General features: G+C 32.7%; 1 protein-coding gene across 2 annotated transcripts in view; it reads right to left on the bottom strand.

Annotated features, from left to right (window-relative positions):
- LOC143059422 (uncharacterized) overlaps positions 1–20,945 on the bottom strand; it is a 374,671-nt gene that overhangs the window by 185,682 nt on the left and 168,044 nt on the right. For both annotated transcript variants that reach the window (XM_076232911.1, XM_076232912.1), the window contains exons 31-35: positions 14,940–15,003; positions 10,112–10,324; positions 7,089–7,175; positions 6,274–6,452; positions 3,293–3,390 (exon numbers count right to left, since the gene is read on the bottom strand). In XM_076232911.1, coding sequence (XP_076089026.1) covers positions 3,293–3,390; positions 6,274–6,452; positions 7,089–7,175; positions 10,112–10,324; positions 14,940–15,003 — 641 coding nt within the window. The remainder of the gene's footprint in view (positions 1–3,292; positions 3,391–6,273; positions 6,453–7,088; positions 7,176–10,111; positions 10,325–14,939; positions 15,004–20,945) is intronic.

Genomic DNA, 20,945 nt, shown 5'->3' with positions numbered 1-20,945 from the left:
TATATACCTTCATACTTTATATCATAATGATAGAAGACTAAACATTTTATGGTAATATATACCTTCATACTTTATATCATAATGATAGGAGACTAAATATTTTATGGTAATATATACCTTCATACTTTATATCATAATGCTAGGAGACTAGATATTTATATTTTATGGTTATATACCTTCATACTTTATATCATAATGATAGGAGACTAAATATTTTATGTAATATATACCTTCATGCTTTATATCATAATGATATGAGACTAAATATTTTATGGTAATGTATACCTTCATACTTTATATCATAATGATAGAAGACTAAACATTTTATGGTAATATATACCTTCATACTTTATATCATAATGATAGGAGACTAAATATTTTATGGTAATATATACCTTCATACTTTATATCATAATGCTAGGAGACTAAATATTTATATTTTATGGTTATATACCTTCATACTTTATATCATAATGATAGGAGACTAAATATTTTATGGTTATATATACCTTCATACTTTAAATCATAATGATAGGAGACTAAATATTTTATGTAATATATACCTTCATGCTTTATATCATAATGATATGAGACTAAATATGTTATGGTTATATATACCTTCATATTTAATCTCATAATGATAGGAGACTAAATATTTTATGGTAATATACCTTCATACTTTATATCATAATGATAGGAGACTAAATATTTTATGGTTATATACCTTCTAGCTTTATATCATAATGCTAGGAGACTAAATATTTTATGGTATTATACCTTCATACTTTATATCATAAAGATAGGAGACTAAATATTTTATGATTATATATACCTTCATGCTTTATATCATAATGCTAGGAGACCAAATATTTTATGGTTATATACCTTCTAGCTTTATATCATAATGTTAGGAGACTAAATATTTATATTTTATGGTTATATACCTTCTAGCTTTATATCATAATGCTAGGAGACTAAATATTTTATGTTTATATACCTCCTAGCTTTATATCATAATGATAGGAGACTAAATATTTTATGGTAATATACCTTCATACTTTATATCATATTGATAGGAGACTAAATATTTTATGGTTATATACCTTCTAGCTTTATATCATAATGCTAGGAGACTAAATATTTTTTGGTTATATACCTCCTAGCTTTATATCATAATGATAGGAGACTTAATATTTTATGGTTATATACCTCCTAGCTTTATATCATAATGATAAGGGACTTAATATTTTATGGTTATATACCTCCTAGCTTTATATCATAATGAGAGGAGACTAAATATTTTATGGTAATATACCTTCATACTTTATATCATATTGATAGGAGACTAAATATTTTATGGTTATATACCTTCTAGCTTTATATCATAATGCTAGGAGACTAAATATTTTTTGGTTATATACCTCCTAGCTTTATATCATAATGATAGGAGACTTAATATTTTATGGTTATATATACCTTCATACTTTATATCATTATGATAGGAGACTAAATATTTTATGGTTATATACCTTCTAGCTTTATATCATAATGAGAGGAGACTAAATATTTTATGGTAAAATACCTTCATACAATATATCATAATGATAACTTTATATCATAATGATAGGAGATTAAACATTTTATGGTTATATATACCTTTAAATTTATATCATAATGATAACTAAATATTTTATAGTAAAATATACCTTCATACTTTATATCGTAATGATAGGAGACTAAATATTTTATAGTAAAAAATACCTTCATACTTTATATCATAATGATAGAAGACTTAATATCTTATGGTAATATACCTTCATGCTTTATATCATAATCACTAGAATAGTCACAACTGTTATGCAATTGTTTTTTAATCTCAATTTGCTGAAAATCCCGGGATCACTGCAAGCTTGTGTATCGCGCATGAATAGACTTTAAAAGTAGTTTCGGAAACATATGGTTTATCGAAGTGTAAACTTAGAGAAAAATTCTAATTGACCAATCCAATTCAAGTATTTATAGATATGCAAATCATATAAGAATTATATCATAATGATAGGAGACTAAATATTTTATGGTTATATACCTTTTTACTTTATATCATAATGATAGAAGACTTAATATTTTATAGTTATATACACCTTTATACTCTATATCATAATGATAGAAGACTTAATATTTTATAGTAATATATACCTTTATACTTTACATCATAATGATAGGAGACTAAATATTTTATGGTTATATACCTTCTTGCTTTTTATCATAATGATAGGAATCTAAATATTTTATGGTTATATACCTTCATACTTTATATCATAATGATAGAAGACTTAGTATTTTATGGTAATATACCTTCATGTTTTATATCATAATGATAGGAGACTTAATATTTTATGGTAATATATACCTTTATACTTTATATCATAATGATAGGAGACTAAATATTTTATGGTTATATACCTTCTTGCTTTTTATCATAATGATAGGAATCTAAATATGTTATGGTTTTATATACCTTCATGCATTATATCATAATGATAGAAGACTAAACATTTTATGGTAATATATACCTTTATACTTTATATCATCAGTCAATGTCAAAAGATTAAAAAAAATAGCTCAACAAAATATCAAAAATTTGTTTAATTTCGTGTCAACAATAAAATTGAAAATGGAAATGAGAAATGTGTTAAAGAAAAAACAACCCGAACATAGAGCAGAAAACAGCCGACGGTCACCAAAGAGTATTCAATGTAGCCAGAAACTCCTGCACTGGAGGCATCCTTCACGGCTGGACCCTTAACAAATATGTATACTAGTTCAGTGATGATGGAAATCATACTAAACTCCGAATTATACACAAGAAACTAAAAATCATACAAGACTTACAAAGGCCAGAGACTTCGACTTGGGACAGGCGCAAAATTGCGGAGGGGCTAAACAATATCTACTTATGTTGAAGGGAAGACTTGCGCATGAGTCCCGGCTACCAAAATTAGAAATAAGGAGATGTTTTATGATAGCAAATGAAACATCTATCCAACAGAGAACATGAATGTGAACAACTATAGATAAATTACTGCCTTCAACAATGAACAAAACGTATATAGTAAAAAGGTATATTAGTATTTTTACAAAAACAAGCATTTTCAATTACTGTAGCAGATGGTATGAATGCCATCTATAATGAAGGGTGAACTGTCTGATTCAAATTGGCAAGTAGACCACATAAGGTTTTTACAGTACTGTAATAAGACAGGAAACTTTAAAGGACCTACAAAGACGTTACCTCCAGTTCCAGTGTGATAGCATCAGAAGGTACTGTACTGGTTATAATACATGAACTTCCTGATACTGTACCATAGTGTGGAGTGATGGTTGCTCCACCTAAAATTAAAAGTATAACTAAAACTCAACAAATTATTTCAAATATACTGTAAATCAGAAATTATTACAAGGTTTTTATTAGTGAGAATCATGTAACTGGGTGAACATCACAATAATAAGAATTGGCATTCTGCTATCTGATACTGGTGTAATACCGCCAGTGAGTTTCCCCTATTAGTTTTTGTTAAATTTGCACTATTCAAAAAAATGTGCAGAACTTATCTTTGTTTTAAATAAAGAAATACTTGGCATGAGTAAAGTTTTATCCTGTCCAGTACTATAGAAAAAAAATCACATAAAATGTCATTGCATATAAGAAAATAACCATCACTGGAAGTTAACCAATCAAATTTCTCCCCTTATTTAACCTGTGTACAGATTTAGTAACCATGTAACCTCAAGTCTACAAAATATTCTTTAGAAACACCAAATAAAAAAAAATAATGGTGCTTTGATATACCCCAGACATATGTTTATGACACAGAAATGTTTTACTGCAATAAAATGTAGGATTAATTACCTACAACTGCCAAATTCAAGGAATATTTTTTTCGACCTATTTTCGTATACAACCAGATGTGACGTACCGTGGTTTGGTGGTATTACACCTAAATATATCTGAATGCAGATTTTCCTGAAATTGCAATATTTAAATCCCACATTTTTATCTTTTCTTCAAAAATGGTAATAACAAATGCCTGCAATAATTTCTGAACTTACATTATCTCTAATATTGTTCATTAAAGAGATACTTCTGACAACTACAGAGACATGGCCATCAGTTCTATCTACTCTGAAAACTAGCAAATTTTAGAGTAGTTGCCCAACTGATTCTTTGTAATTCTTTAATTTGTTAAAAAAAATTATAAGGGCTATATTAAAAGTGCAAACTGCAAAATTGATCATCATGACAAGATGTATCCATCCTGAAATTAGAGAGAAATCTGTTGTTTTGGAGAATTTAGAGAGAAATCTATGATTTTTTTTAGATATCTATGACTGATTTCATGAAAAATATAGGAGCTAGGTTAAATGTGTAAGTTGCAAAAATGTTCAGCACAACAAGATTTATTAACAGTGCAAATTTCAGAAAATGTCAACATGTTCTCTAAAATTAAAATTTTTCCAATGTTTCACATTTTTCTGTTACTTTGAAAACTATAAGTAGATATCGGAAGATGTGGTATGAGTGACAATGAGACAACTCTCCATCCAGGTAACACTTATTTAAAGTAAACCATTAAAGGTCAAGGTGCAGCCTTCAACACAGAGCCTTGGCTCACACCGAAAAGCAAGCTATAAAGGGACACAAAATTTTCTAGTATAAAACCATTCCAACATGAAAACAAATTTATTACAAAAACTTCAAAGTTTATCACTTAACCTTGTCTGATGACATGTGCATTTTAAAATGATTCTCTAAACCAAATAAATTATTATTCATAATAGCTGGAAAAAACACAGATAGAAATAGCTAAGCAATGAAAATGAGGTAAAGGTAATTGATGTGGGTTCATTAAAATTTGTTGAATTTTAAAGTCCAACAAATTACAAATGTTCTGAAGAAATGTATGCAGACTTTTCCAAAACAATGAAATTAAATATCAACGAATATGAACATTTTCCTCAAACCTGAAAAATTGGTACCAACGAAAATAAATGAATCCCACAGTATGCAAGTCTCTACGTTTCTAAATGCTTAATATTTAAACAATTTACTTTCACTGTGACTGATCAGCATCCCTTTGTCTTGCATTTTTAAAATTGTTGCAGGGGTAAAAAAAATATAACAAGAGTGCACAGGCTGAAATGTCTCGCCTTCTTTACTAATCATTGATATTATGTTGATAGTCCTAAATATAAAGTTTATTTCAACTGTCAGACTCACATAATCTTAACATTAACCAAGAAAACTAAACATTGACCAATGAACCATGAAAATGAGGTAAAGGTCAGATGAACAATGCCAGGCAGGCATTTACAGCTAACAATTCTTCCATAGTAATATAACAAATATAGTTGACATATTGCTTTTAGTTTAAGAAAAACACAGATGAAAACACAAAAACCTAACACTGAGCAATGAACCGTGAAAATGAGGTCAAGGTAAAAAAAAACTGCACGACTGACATATAGATCATAAAATATTCCATACACCAAATATAGTTGACCTATTGCATCTAGTATTAGAAAAAAAGACCAAAAACTCAAAAACTTTACTTTGACCACTGAACCATGAAAATGAGGTCAAGGTCAGATGGCACCTTCCAGTTAGACATCTGTGTTAAAGGCCGTACATTGACCTATAATGGTTTACTTTTATAAATTGTTGTTTGGATGGAGAGTTGTCTCATTGGCACTCACACCACATCTTCCTATACCTTTGTTCACCTTACAATCATTCCATACAAAAAATATAGTAGACCTATTGCATACAATATAAGAAAAACAGACCAAAACACAAAAACTTAACTATAACCACTGAACCATGAAAATGAGGTCAAGGTCAGTGACAGTTGGACATGTGCACCTTACAGTGCTTCCACACACCGAATATACTAGACCTATCGCTTATAGTATCTGAGATATGGACTTGACCACCAAAACTTAACCTTGTTCACTTTTTTCAAGTAGTCACTGAACCATGAAAATGAGGTCAAGGACATTGGACATGTGACTGACGGAAACTTCGTAATATGAGGCATCGATGACGTACTAAGTATGAAGCATCCAGGTCTTCTACCTTCTAAAATACAAAGCTTTTAAGAAGTTAGCTAACGCCGCCGCCGCTGTATCACTATCCCTATGTCGAGCTTTCTGCGACAAAAGTCGCAGGCTCGACAAAAACTATATGGTTTGAGTGTTTATAGGAGACTTAAGTACCCGAGGTAGCTGCTGCAGAGATGTCGATTTGTTTACATGGTATGGAAGTTCCGGCATTCCTGGTGATGACCTCAAGAACAAGGACACCATTCAGATAGACCCATACATCATCACCTCCGCCTACAGTCAGGGTCTCGTTACCCTGGTATATAAAGCCGGATCTGATTGCAGTCGTAAATCTATAATTATATAAAAGTTGAAATCAGTATCATTATAAAAGAAAAAAAAAACAAAGCTACTTTCCATATAAGACCATAAGACCGATGGGGCAATCATCAGTGCTTCAGCACAAGTTCGATGCGATTTTTAAAAGACTGGGGCTTCGGGATACCACATTACGTCAAAGACTGTTTAAAAACATGGACATGTACAGTGAATATAAAATAAAATAAATCATGTGGTAATTTTACACTTGATTTATACAAACTATTTTCTACACTCGACAGCAAAAAAAAACACAGACCAAAAACTTCATACTTTTATTTCACAAGGGTTGTTTAGCTCAAGATAAATGTAGACAACCTGAAATTGTTTTCTGGCTACTGAAATTTTGAGTTGGCCACCTAATTTTCATGTGGCCAGTTGGCAACTTTATTTCAGAAGCTACTTTGAGGGCTGTATTGCATTCAAACAACATCAACCCATTGGTTATAACAGAAAATAGTCATGTGACTTTATTGACACCTTACCAATACAATAAAATTGAACTTAAAATTTAATACTTGTTAAAGGCTTTTACATATAAAAAACAACATATGATTAAAACATCAGTACTGGTATATTCAATGAATAATGAACAAGAAAAATCCTTTTACCCAAAATTGTGCCATGCAGCATAGCAGTCTTTAGCCTGGTCTCCATAACCCTGGCCATCAATGGGGAAGTAACTGTTTGTGGCATATCTAGAATATATACATGTTAAATTAAAACATTAAACTACAGGCAAGACATTTACTGTATGTAAAACTTACAGTACAAATGATATATTATAGAGAAATTATACCTTTTACATGTTTTATAATATTTGCTATATATTCTATTTTTTGTATATTGAAAGCTGATAAAAAAAATGAATATTTACACCCATCTCCCCGTGATATTATTTATAGTATTTACAGTGATTAAACACATCTTACACTGTAATTCATAATCAAAGAAATTAAGGCAAAAATTATTCTAGTTTTTAAAATGATAATATATTTTCCTAAAGAAATATATAACAGGGCTTTCAAAACGGTCTTATTTTCCAGACAAGTCCGTTAAATTATATAAATGACTTGTGCCAAGATTGAAACGGTCAATTTAATAAAGTTTAGAGAAAAAAAACCAGAAATTTTAATATTGTTCAGAAAAAAAATGACGTTTATACGATATTTTTGACCTGACCTTTTACCTTAAACAGCCAAACATTTCCGGTCATATAAGTGACATGATTAATAATTACTATCCAAAACAAACCCTTCTATAAAACCCTCTTATTACAATCAAAATTAATTAGTTCTCTGATTTCTGATTTTACCTATTCAGGAGACAGGTCACCTATTTTGTACTGGATATTTATCAGTCCAGTATAAAGCAACATTAATAAAATGCTTCGCTGAGCGCAGCCTGGTACGACCGCAGACGTTGAACCCTGAACAGTTGGAGCAAATTTGGACAAGATATTCAAGCTTGATACTGTCTGAATTTGGATTGTGATCAAGTTTTTGACATAATATAGGTTTCTGACGCAAAATAAAGGTCAAGATCTAACAAATCTATTGCGCAATTATGTGCAATTAATGATTTCTTCTTAAAACTTTTCAAAAATTTGAAATTTGAAAAATGTTGAAAAAAAAATTGAACCCCTTAAAAAAATTGGTACTCCCAAACTTTTTGAATCGTTCCTTGCAGAAATTACCCCCACACTCGATCCCAGCCTTTCCTTGGTAGTATGGAACCTTGTAGTACAATTTCAGAGAGATCCATACACTTAAACACAAGTTATTGTCTGGAAACTAGAAAAATGCTTGTTTTTGGCCCTTTTTCCTACATAAATGGGGCAATAACCACCAAACTCAATCCCAGCCTTCCTTTTGTGATATGGAACTTTGTGGTACTATGTCAGAGAGATCCATACACTTACACACACAAGTTATTGTCCAGAAACTACAAAAATGCTTGTTGTTGGCCCCTTTTTGGCCCTTAATTCCTAAACCGTTGACACCATGTAACCCCCAAAATGAATTCAAACCTTCTACTTGTAGTATTAAACATTGTGGTACAATTTCAGAGCAATTGAAATACTTATACACAAGTTATTATCCTGAAAGTAGAAAAATGCTGGTTTTAGCACCCTTTTGGGCCCCTAATTCCAAAACGGTAGGGACCATCATCCCCAAAATCAATCCCAACCTCCCCTTAGTGGTATTGAACCTTCTTATTAAATTAAGAGATTCATTCATGTAAACTTAAGTTAGTGTCCAGAAACCAAATGTGTCTTCGGACGATGACGCAGACGACGACGCAGACAACATTATACCATTATACGATCCCAAAATTTTTTTTGCGGTCATATGAAAATCATTTTCTTAAATTTTAGCAGTTTGTCACTAACAAATTTAGTCAACAAAGTTCTGATTATCAGAAATGTATATAAATATGTTTTGATGAAAATTTAAAAAAGTAGTAATACAGGTTTCAAGAGAAAAATTGTAAGAACCATTTCGTTTGAACTAGTCACTTGTGCGCAGGTGTGAGATTAAATTATGCATCCAAATTTTCATAAATTCTAAAAATATCATTAATACCTATATGTAACGTACTTGTTGAGTCTTTTCCTGTAGAAAAAAAGGTGGAAAGTTCTACACAAACACAATCGTGCTTTGTAAAATTTAGGTGTCACACCACCAATTACTCTCTCAAATTTAGAGCGTATGTGAAAGTAGGCCTACTCGGACAAAAAATAGTGCATTTGATGTCATTGTTTACTTAAACTAACCAACAAATTGGCGGAAATGAAACTTTTGGTGAAAGAGAAATATATTAAGACCATTGTGAGCTAAAATTTACTTGTTTATGAGTTTGCATTCAAAATTGAGGATTAATGCACTCCATAGTATATTAATTTAAGATTTCCAGAAAACCAGGGGTTATTTTTAGTGGTACCTCTATTCGGAAGACCTTTTCTTTTTTATATGACTTTAAACATCTGTTGAAGATTGGTATGTAGAAAGCTGATTAAGTATGATTCAGGTTAAACTTAAAAAATTGAATATTTAGAAAGCTGTGAAAATTGCAAAATTTGGTTGAACAGATAGGGACTTTTAATTGGTGGTATGACACCCAAACGTACACGGATTTTACGTATCCGTTTCTGGTCCATGTTTTACTATTGTCTAGTCAACATCTGGTAATAGGAAAGTACTTTTCAAAAATGAAAGTGAAGTTATTGACAGCGTAATTTTGCACAAATAAAGAGTCTTAGATAGATTATTATACTCTTATGTTGCACACTGCGAATGGAGCACAGTGAGCTCCAGAACATTGAATTTATTTTAAAAATCAAGTCAAATACCGTGTTTTGTATCAATCATAATTTATATGATGCCAAACTTATTACTATGGTTGCCTTTTGTAACTAAGTCTTGAGGGATTAAAATCTGGATAAAACAAAAATGTCTGGTTGGCTCAAATACTTTTTTGAAGCCCTGGTGCACAAAGACATATTGAAACATTAACTGAAATTAAGTTGTTGGTATGTATAAAGAGAAGCTGACAAAATCATATATACTGACTAATGAGTAGACACAGATGCCCCAGTATCTGTTGCAAGTATGACAGAATCATATATACTGACCTATGGGTAGGTACTGATGCCCCCGTATCTGCTGTAAGTATGATGGTATCATTTAATGCCATGTTAGTGCCAGGATTATCAACAAACCATCCAGAGAAGGTGTCAAAAGAAGGATTGGAAGATCTCTTCAGCCAGGCTCCATATGGACTTGGTACATATGTAGGCTTACTTATTATTGTGTCTGCATATCCAGTGAAGTCAGAATCTGTTACACTGGAGATAAAAGTTGTAATGTTAGGTACTATATAAAGGATTGAAATGATGTAAAATATGCCTCTGCTGCTAAAATATGTTTCGAGTAAAATAAATTTTGACACTGAATTACTAAGTATTGAAATTAAATATTTTGCAGTTGGGTTTTTTAGAAAATTATCATAGGAGCAATACAGTGACCTATATCTGTTAATCTCTATGTCATTTGGTCTCTTGTGGAGAGTTGTCTCACAGACAATCACACCACATCTTCTTTTTATATGTGAAGCATACTTGTTCGATAATATATAATTACATATAATTTATTCTAACACTGCAAACATTCTGGCATTTGTTAAAATAAACTGCCAAAACTGCCTCAAATTGAGATATTGTCCTCAATATTTAGATATACAATGTAAGTAACACGACTCGGTCAAAAACAGTGTTTTGTTAAAAGACGATGCTCATGACCACACGTGTTAAATACCTTTTTGGGTTCATATCAATATTGACCAAAATCTACACATAATACAGCTCATGATATTTACATTTTCCAGCGTTTAAAAGAATAGCAGGAACATTTGTAATAAATTAACAATGCATTTGAATTTTTAACTTAGTCACGTGAAAATTTGTATGTGCGAAAAATATTTTGAAAGCCTTCACTTTCTACCCAACAGTTGAGTCAAGTTTATTTTTACATATTTCAGATATGTAAACATTTATTAGTTTTAATTCATGTTTCTGCTCATGATTAGATATGTTGTTGTATTTAGAATAATTATCTTATATTTCATTTCTTTTTTTATACCGTCCAAGTATACCTCTTGAGACAGTCTTCCGAGCATAGTGTTTTGACACAGGTTTCCAACTTTTTTCCACTACGTATTAAGTTTTTAATGAAGTTTGACAGAGTTAACTCGTTTTAGTTGGTTGTTCCTGGCTAGCGGGATCGTTGATGAAAGAGACTTTGTCATTATTTGGTATTAATTTAAATATACAGCATATCAGAACTCAGTCATCATTTATAATTGTATTGATTTATTTATGTATTTATGCTTATGAATTGTATTTTCAACTTATCCGGTGTCTAAATTCAACCTGTCTGGGTTATCGGCAATATGAATTATATTGTTTTGTTTTATTAAAGCCTAATAATAGTATGTATTTATGGGAAAGAAGTTATTAAGGTAATACCATAAATATCTCGTCCTTGGCAAAAAAAAACAACTAGAGGCTCTGAAGAGCCTGTGTCGCTCACCTTGGTCTATGAAAGACCCAGATGGATTCATGTCAAAATTGTTTGTAGATCTTACTTGACTGAACATTCTTGCTTCTTGCAATTTCTCTATCTATAATAAACTTGGCCCTTTAGAAACAGAGATAAATATTTGTAAAAATTTACAAAAATTTACAAAATTAATGAAAATTGTTAAAAATTTACTATAAAGAGCAATAACTCCTTCAGGGGTCAACTGACCATTTTGGTCATGTTGACTTATTTTTAGATCTTGCTGAACATTTTTATCTCTATCTATAACAGTATTCAAGATAATAACCAGAAACAGCAAACTTTCTTTTAAGATTACCAATTTGGGGGGGGGGGGGGGGGGGCAGCAACCCAACAAATAGTTGTCCAATTCATCTGAAAATTTCAGAGCAGATATATCTTGACTTGATAAACAATTTTACCCTGTGTCAGATTTGCTCTAAATGCTTTGGTTTTGAGTTGTAAACCAAAATCTACATTTTACCCCTTTGTTCTATTTTTAGACATGGCCGCCATCTTGAATGGTTGACCGGGTTACTTGACACATTTTTTTTTAACCTAAATATCCCAATGATGATTGTGGCCAAGTTTGATTAAATTTGGCCCAGTAGTTTCAGAGGAGAAGATTTTTGTATAAGTTTACAACGACGACGGACGACGGACGACAGACGACAGACGACGGACGACAGACGACGGACGCCAAGTGATGAGAAAAGCTCACTTGGCCCTTTGGGCCAGGTGAGCTAAAAACAGGAATGTGTTGGGATTGTGTCCATAGTACATAGAAAAATTTGGCATTAAAATTAGAAAGATCATATCATAGAGGAACATGTGTACTACGTCTCAATTTAAGTTGATTGGCAACTTTTTACTATTTGTTCACAACATAAACAGGATACTAGGAGATGATTTAGAGTAATTTTAAGAATATTGTAACAAATCCATAGACTCCTGCTTAGCTTTAAGACTTGTTATCTTAAAACCACCAACCACCAGGGATTATCTTTCCTCATCGCAATAAAGTTTATCATATATGGTTAAAGGGTTCAGCCAGTATTATGTTTCATAGAATGTAACAAACCATATCATACCAACACTACCCTCCCTCCCCCCAAAAAATACATTATATTGACAGTACTGTTCTAAACTCCATCTATCTAAATCACATGAGGTTAACATATACATCAACAGTCAATCAATTAATTATTTGACAAGAATGATCCTTACTGGAATTTTTATAAAATAATATTTGCAGTAGTCTATTTATTTCATGCCAAGCAAGTACCCATACAGAACTTCAGTAAAAAAAAATCCCTTATATTTCACTCATCCTTTTTACTGATTTCGAATGTTCTTATGATGGCAAATTTGTTGACACATAGTTTGAGGGCAGCCTTCTTGACAATACAAACACCAAGATATGTGTGTATACATTTGTTAGTAGCCTTGAATTACATAATGTAGTTTTGTTAGACTGTATAACCCTGGACTTCAGCTTCCAATTTCCCCTAATAAAAATAACAGCACTCAGTCTGGTGATAACTGATTTCATTTTAAAATCTTTAATATTTTCTGATCTAATGGGTGACAAGATTTGCGGGTCAATCTCAACAACCTGCAGGTGTGAGCTTTGATGACTGGTATCCTGCAGCCTAGAAAAATGTTTGTCTGATATTGGTGATTGGATGAGTGCAAACATGCAGAAACTTAATGAAGAAAAAACAGAATATCAAAAGAAAAGATAGGGTGACCGTGCGTTTTTTCCGGCTAGAATACAAAATAGAAAAATTCCATGTAGATTCCTTTAGAAAATGCACTATTTCAGAGTTACCTCCCCTTAAAATGCAATTTTAAAAAAATTTAAAATTCAAGCAGAACTAATCAACACTTGTACAAATATTAATATTAATAAGTTATAATCTAATGTTTGTCTTTTTAAATTTTAATTCACATAAGTTATCTGTATTCCTGCATCAAATTTTGCTAATTTGATTAAAAATCTGGACCTTAGATTCTCTGTTTTTTACAATCCAAGATGGCGAAAGACACCCATACCACCTTAAGCGACGTTTCTTGTGTGAAAAATCTGGGAATGTACTTTGATGAAAACCAACAGTTTGGAATATCAAGCCAGTGCGATCACTAAGGCTTGTTTTTACAAAATTGGATATATTGGTCGAATTCTATCTTTAATTTCAGTTGAAGCCTGTAAAACACTAGTGTGCTCCCTAGTTACATCAAGGCTGGTCTATGGCAATACATTGTTGTATGGTACAAACACCAACATTATCAGTAAATTGCAGCGGGTCCAAAACACAGCAGAATGTTTGATAACACGAAAAAGGAAATTTGACTCAATTACGCCTGTTTTAATATCGTTACACTGGCTACCCATACATTACCGTTGCCAACATAAACTTCTTTTATATGTGTACAAAGCCCAGCATGACAAGGATCCTAGTTACCTTCAAAATTTAATTACGCCATAAAAGCCAAGTAGATCCCTCGGGTCGGAAAATAGTATGCTCCTACAACCTCCAAATGACGTTCCAACAAAAAGATACAGTGAGAGGTGTTTTGACAAGGCTGCACCTACACTCTGGAACAATTTGCCATTGTTTTTACGGAATGAAATCAGAGGCGGATTTAGGGGGGCCCGAGGGGCCCGCCCCCCCCTTTTTGGGGAAAAAATGGTTGCTTATATAGGGAATCACTGAAGCGTGACTAAAGCGGGTCCCTCTTAGGTCAGTCAGTGGGCCCTCACTTATAAAAATTTCTGGATCCGCCACTGGAAATTATTTTAATGTCTTTAAAAAGCAACTCAAGACTCATTTATTTCGGACTGCTTTTACGGATTTCTTGTAGATTTTATACAATTTTAATTGACTGCATTAGTTTTAGACATTTTTTTTTATATTTTAGGGTACATGCATTTTTCTTTCTTTTATTTCTTTTTTCTTTTTTTTAGTATCTTATAAATATTTTTATGCTTGTTTGATTCCTTTTAGATAGTGCTTTGTAATCTATGTTTTACATGTTTTATATATTTTTGTATTTTACATATTTTTTAAATGTGAAGTGCTTAGAGAATTTTTTGTTATTATATAATGCGCTCTATAAATATTGTATTTATTATTATTATTATCATTATTTTGAGCTTTGCTGACTGGTACCCTGCAGGTGTGAGCTTTTCTGACTGATACCCTGCAGGTATGAGCTTTGCTGACTGGTACCCTGCAGGTGTGAGCATTGCTGACTGGTACCCTACAGGTGTGAGCTTTGTAGACTGGTATACATATCCTGAAAGAAAATGTGATTGAACAAACCGAAGGATACACTAAACATTCTTTTGTAATTGCTTACCTAAAGTCATAATAAATTATTGGCAGAACCCAATCACTTACTCCAGGGGTACCTCCAGGGGTAACTGAAAATGAATGAAATTTGATCATTTTTTGACTGTTATAATAAATCCTTAAGTAACAATATAAACATTTAATAACTGATCTGAAAATTCATTTTGCATAATAAGACATTTTTCAATAACTGCGAATCATGTTATCTCTACAGTGGAAGGTTTTTTTTATTGCATTGACTAAGAATAATGTTGTGTAACGTGTACACAGGGTAAGCGTGTCTGTTTCTATTTTAGAATGAGTTCGTTACCAGTTTGATACTGAATCCAAAATATGACAAATAATCTGTATTCATAAATTAACGTCAATAAACTAAAATATATATATAACTGCTCTTTGCGGTCTCTAATAAACTATCTATAAACTATTCTACTTTAAATATATACAATTGGTACAAATTTGTACTATTACAAATTTGTCCTGGGTCCGGAACAAACTTGTCCTCCTGGTACAATAATGTACCCTACAAGTTGGTCACACAGACAAACACTTGTCCAATACGCCAATCGTTCTCTTGGTACAGTTATGTACCCTACAAGTTGGTCACACAGACTCACACTTGTCCAATACGCCACTCGTTCACCTGGTACAATCATGTACCCTACAAGTTGGTCACACAGACTCACACTTGTCCAATACGCCACTCGTTCTCCTGGTACAATTATGTACCCTACAAGTTGGTCACACAGACTCACACTTTTCCAATACGCCACTCGTTCTCCTGGTACAATTATGTACCCTACAAGTTGGTCACACAGACTCACACTTGTCCAAAACGTCACTCGTTCTCCTGGTACAACTATTTACCTTACAAGTTGGTCACACAGGATCACACTTGTCCAAAACGTCACTCGTTCTCCTGGTACAACTATTTACCTTACAAGTTGGTCACACAGAATCACACTTGTCCAAAACGTCACTCGTTCTCCTGGTACAAGTATTTACCTTACAAGTTGGTCACACAGAATCACACTTGTCAAGGCCGTAACTACCCTTGAGTCAAGTGAGGCAATTAAGTGAGGCAATTGCCTCACTAAAATTTCGACACTGATTAAATTTTTTGTACATATATATAAATATAATAGTCATTTCACGGTTGTTCTGTCTCAACCTTAATTTATATAACTTGTCATCATTCCTTTTAAACTATTCTTCCTGGATATAACTGAGCATCTCAACGGGTGATGTTTCTCGATTACATTAACCTAGTAACGATAATCATCATGGATCTTTAGTTAAAAACAGGCTCTTGCAGAAAAAGGAAAAGCGACACTGAAGGTAAAGAAGGAGTAATTCTAGTAAACTATTTTTTTGTGAACAGAGTCTGAGTATTACATTTAACTTCATTAGGATAAGTAGACTGACAAATCAAGTACTGGTCTTCGGAAAGGGCAGTCTTGTCTGCGTATTCATTTCACAAACTTTAATCTTTCTCTTTACAGATAAATAAAATAAAATATAAATAATATGAAACATGAATGCATGCATGGATTAGCTTTTATCCATGTTTCTTTAACCTAAGAAATTGAAAGAATAGTAATTCCATATTCCAATTTGATATTATTGAGGAATGGTAGAACCTTTAACACAGGATTTTGTCTTTTAATTACTTATTCGGGACTACGGAATTTCGTTTCTTTATATTCGGGGTTTCGGAATCGGACACCCCCAACCCCTAATTTTAAAGATGATGGAACTGAAATACCACCAACTATTTCCAGAAATAATTTGAAATTACGGAACTACATGTAAACGTCAAATCTCCATTCCAATTCCCCTGTACCCATATCATATACTTACTCTATAGATAGAATCATATACATGTATCTTATCTCATTCTATCCCTAGTTTGTCTACTCTTTAATTTGTCAGCATAAAAGCGAGTTTAATATTTTGTAACTGCGACAATCTAATTAAAATATAGATCTCCGATTTCGTAATACTACGTTACTACATATGAGATCTAACAACTACAGCTTTTACTTTCACTTTTGATAAATTTCACACGTGACTATTTAAACCAATCAAAATTTATCTTAACGAATCTTTGCAGTTCATTCGATACATAAATTTAAATAATGGCTCATACATATGTCCAGAGAACATCGAAAGAAACCGCGCTAAAATCTTGATAATTTTCCACTCGCTTCAGAAACTGTCGATTGGTAAGAAATGAATTGAAACAATGAATAATTTTAATATGTATCTCATAATCACAAATTTGGATGTGAACGACCATTTACGTCATAATTTTGAACATTTAGTTCATAGTTAGTCTATAAAATGGCACGATCAACACCTGTTAAAGTTTACAGTTTTGCAGAAGATATCTGTGAACTATGTGGCTTTTCTTTTGTACAAACAATAGTTGATCCTGATGGTTTTAAAATTGTTAACAAAAAGTACACTCAAAAACTGAAATTGACTGATCAAAAAACAGAAAATGTGGTAAAAGTTTTGCCAGACTTTATTCCGTCGTCTTCTTCTAAAAATGGAATTTGCCTGAAATGTAACAGAACTATTGAAAAGGTTATAAAACTTGAAGAAGAACTATTACATATAAGAGGTGACTTAGTAACAAAACGTCAGAATGTTGTGAATACACAAATAAACATTCCATCGCCACGAAGGGCTACAGTTACAAAGAGAATGTTGCGATCACCACTTATTCCCCCTGAAAAACAACAAAGAACACAACTTTCAACCTTGATACCCATTCGATTGGTACAACTGCAACCCTTTAACCAATTGGCAAAGCAGCAAATTCTACAGCCCATTCACCAAAAGCAGCATATGTAGTAACGTAGTATAACGAAATCGGAGATCTATATTTTAATTAGATTGTAACTGCGACTGTATGATGGTGCTTACAGGAAAGCTTAATTCCCTTTTGCAAACAAAACTGTTACTACCGATGCTGCTACCGAATTGCTGATGGAGAAGGAATTGGAAGAAGACATTGATCATTGTGTTGATGATAATGTGCTACCTTTAGAAACACAGACTGCCCTGAAACGACTGAAAACTTGGAATATACCATGCATGATTGACGAGAGATTGTACGGTCTTGCTATGCTCCATGTTCATCGCGATAAGGATATCAGCAGACCTTGAATTATGATTCTGAAACGATTTGACTGAACCGGCCATAGACAAATTTGGCAAACTCTACTGAATCGATGTTTGTTCTATGTTCTGACAGCAGACTCAAATCAGTGGCATTTGGATGATTATCTTACATATAAATAAAGTTGTTAAAAATTTGGTGTTAGCAATTAAAAGTCTTAAAATATGAAAAATTTATTTAAAAAGTGTCCAAATTCAAAACATTATCAAACTCTCTAAACATGCCTAGAATGCAGGATTTTGCATCATTCATTTCATACTGGCCCTCCAAAACAAATTTCGCCTCGCTTCGCTCGGCTCAATTATTTTGCCTCACTGAAATAAGATGCCTAGTTACGGCCTTGCTTGTCCAATACGCCACTCGTTCTCCTGGTACAATTATGTACCTTACAAGTTGGTCATACAGACTCACACTTGTCCAATACGCCACTCGTTCTCCTGGTACAATTATATACCTTACGAGTTGGTCACACAGACTCACACTGTCCAATACGCCACTCGTTCTCCTGGTACAATTATGTACCTTACAAGTTGGTCACACAGACTCACACTTGTCCAATACGCCACTCGTTCTCCTGGTACAATTATATACCTTACGAGTTGGTCACACAGACTCACACTGTCCAATACGCCACTCGTTCTCCTGGTACAATTATGTACCTTACAAGTTGGTCATACAGACTCACACTTGTCCAATACGCCACTCGTTCTCCTAGTACAATTATATATCTTACGAGTTGGTCACACAGACTCACACTGTCCAATACGCAACTCGTTCTCCTGGTACAATTATGTACCTTACAAGTTGGTCACACAGACTCACACTTGTCCTATACATGTTGGTACCCTTCAAGCTACGACTTGTCTTAATGGTACATTGTGGTATCCTACATTTGAACACACTTGTCTTGTACGGTAAAATTCATACTTGACAAACTACACGTTTTACAGGTCTAAAGAACAGGATTCAACCTTGGTCTTTGTTGCATTACAATCATGAATGCAATTCAATATTAGAGAATACTAACAGGTACCAACCTGTTCTTTATTACACTTAGTAATAGAAACTATATAAGAGACAACTATCTCAAATATCCTTTCTCTGATTATCATGTACCGTACGTATTATGGCCATCGTCTTCGTAGCATCAGACGAATGACAAAGAGCTAGGAATCGCTCCTCCTTATATACCCCAATGTCAGCCGTACTATTCTTGAATGAGGGGTGTTCTACCAAAGTGCCTCCTAACTCGTATTACAGTTTCACCCCTTCACATTAAACCAGAACCAAGATTTACCCGCGAAACATCTTATTCTTTTCTGTGTTTATTCAAGTTTTATACAAATAATTCTTGCCGAGCTGTAACTAATGTACAAATTCATCACAGTTGTAACAATGAATGGCTAGTTCATATTTACATCATATTTTATTCAGTTTGCCACTCCATTTGTTCATAGAAAAATACCAACCCCTTAAAAATTGTTGCTAAATATTCTGTAAAAATTTAACAAATAATACATGATAGTTTTGAAGTATAGATTCTAGGTACAAACGTTGTTTCTCATCTTAATTACAGGTAATAGCCTAAGTGTTCTTTTTATTTGCCTTTGTATATTTTAAACTTTGACTGTTTATTCCATCTTGGTAATATTGTTTTGGTGTGGTTCTTTTTTTTTTTTTATCTTACCTCCTATACATTTCCAGGAATATGATAGGTTAAGGCAGCAACCATTTGATTTTCGGGGGGGGCTATGGATTTTTATGGAGAAAAAAATAATTTGTTTTTGACCCTGAGAAAACAAAATGTTTGTTTCACCCTCAGCTGGCACTATATGTAATGCTAAAATTGAAAGAAAAAAATTGTGTTCGACTTGTCATGAAAGAAAAAAATTGTGTTCGACTTGTCGTGAAAAAAAAAGTTTGTTTCTTGCCGAAGGCGAAAAAAAAAGTTTGTCAGAACCCCCCCCCCCAGAAAATCAAATGGTTGATGCCTAAAAGCGTCCGCGTGCAAACCGTGTATATTTGATATTAGGTTAGTAGGGAGGCGCCCCCACGGTAAGTAGTGGATTAGTAGTGGAGTTACGTCCCTTTATATTCCATATGGAATATATATACAAAGTATGAAGCATCCAGGTCTTCCACCTACTAAAATATAAAGCTTTTAAGAAGTGAGCTACATGTAACACCGCCGCCGCCGCCGCCGTAGCCGCCGTCGCCGCCGCCGGATCACTTTCCCTATGTGGAGCTTTCTGCAACTAAAGTCGCAGGCTCGACAAAAACGACGATCTTCAAATAAAATGTTCAAATATAATTGTCAAATACGTGAGTAAATACTAACCTAATGCATAAAAACTATATTTTATGTGTACTTTGATTGTATCCAAGAAATGAGGAAAATGTTTCAGTCAATAAAAACCGTGTAAACGAACAGCTTTTAAAAATTGTTTATAATTTGTGTATTGCCGGTTACGCTTCAAATAAAATGTCCATATATATTTGTCAAATACGTGAGAAAATACTAACCATACGCATAAAAACTACATGTGTATTTTGATTATATTCAAGACATAATGAAAATATTTCACCCAGTAAAAACCTTGTTATATAACAGCGTTTTAAAATTGTATATACATTGTGTAGTGGTCGGCATCTTTTTCTAATTGTGTTTTCTCGGTTTTTTTTTAATTTTGTACAGATAAATGAAGAAGAATACAATATAAATAGTTTTGTAATTAAATTAGAATGTTGTCCTAAATAACACCTTGATATTAATCGAATAATTCTATAAATGTCCATGCCGTATAAAAAAAAAAGCCCTCGGGCGGG

Source organism: Mytilus galloprovincialis, chromosome 14 (genome assembly GCF_965363235.1).
Source record: "Mytilus galloprovincialis chromosome 14, xbMytGall1.hap1.1, whole genome shotgun sequence".
NCBI lineage: Eukaryota > Metazoa > Mollusca > Bivalvia > Mytilida > Mytilidae > Mytilus > Mytilus galloprovincialis.
Note: the sequence above shows the minus strand (reverse complement) of the source record. Positions and strands in the feature narration are given on the sequence as shown.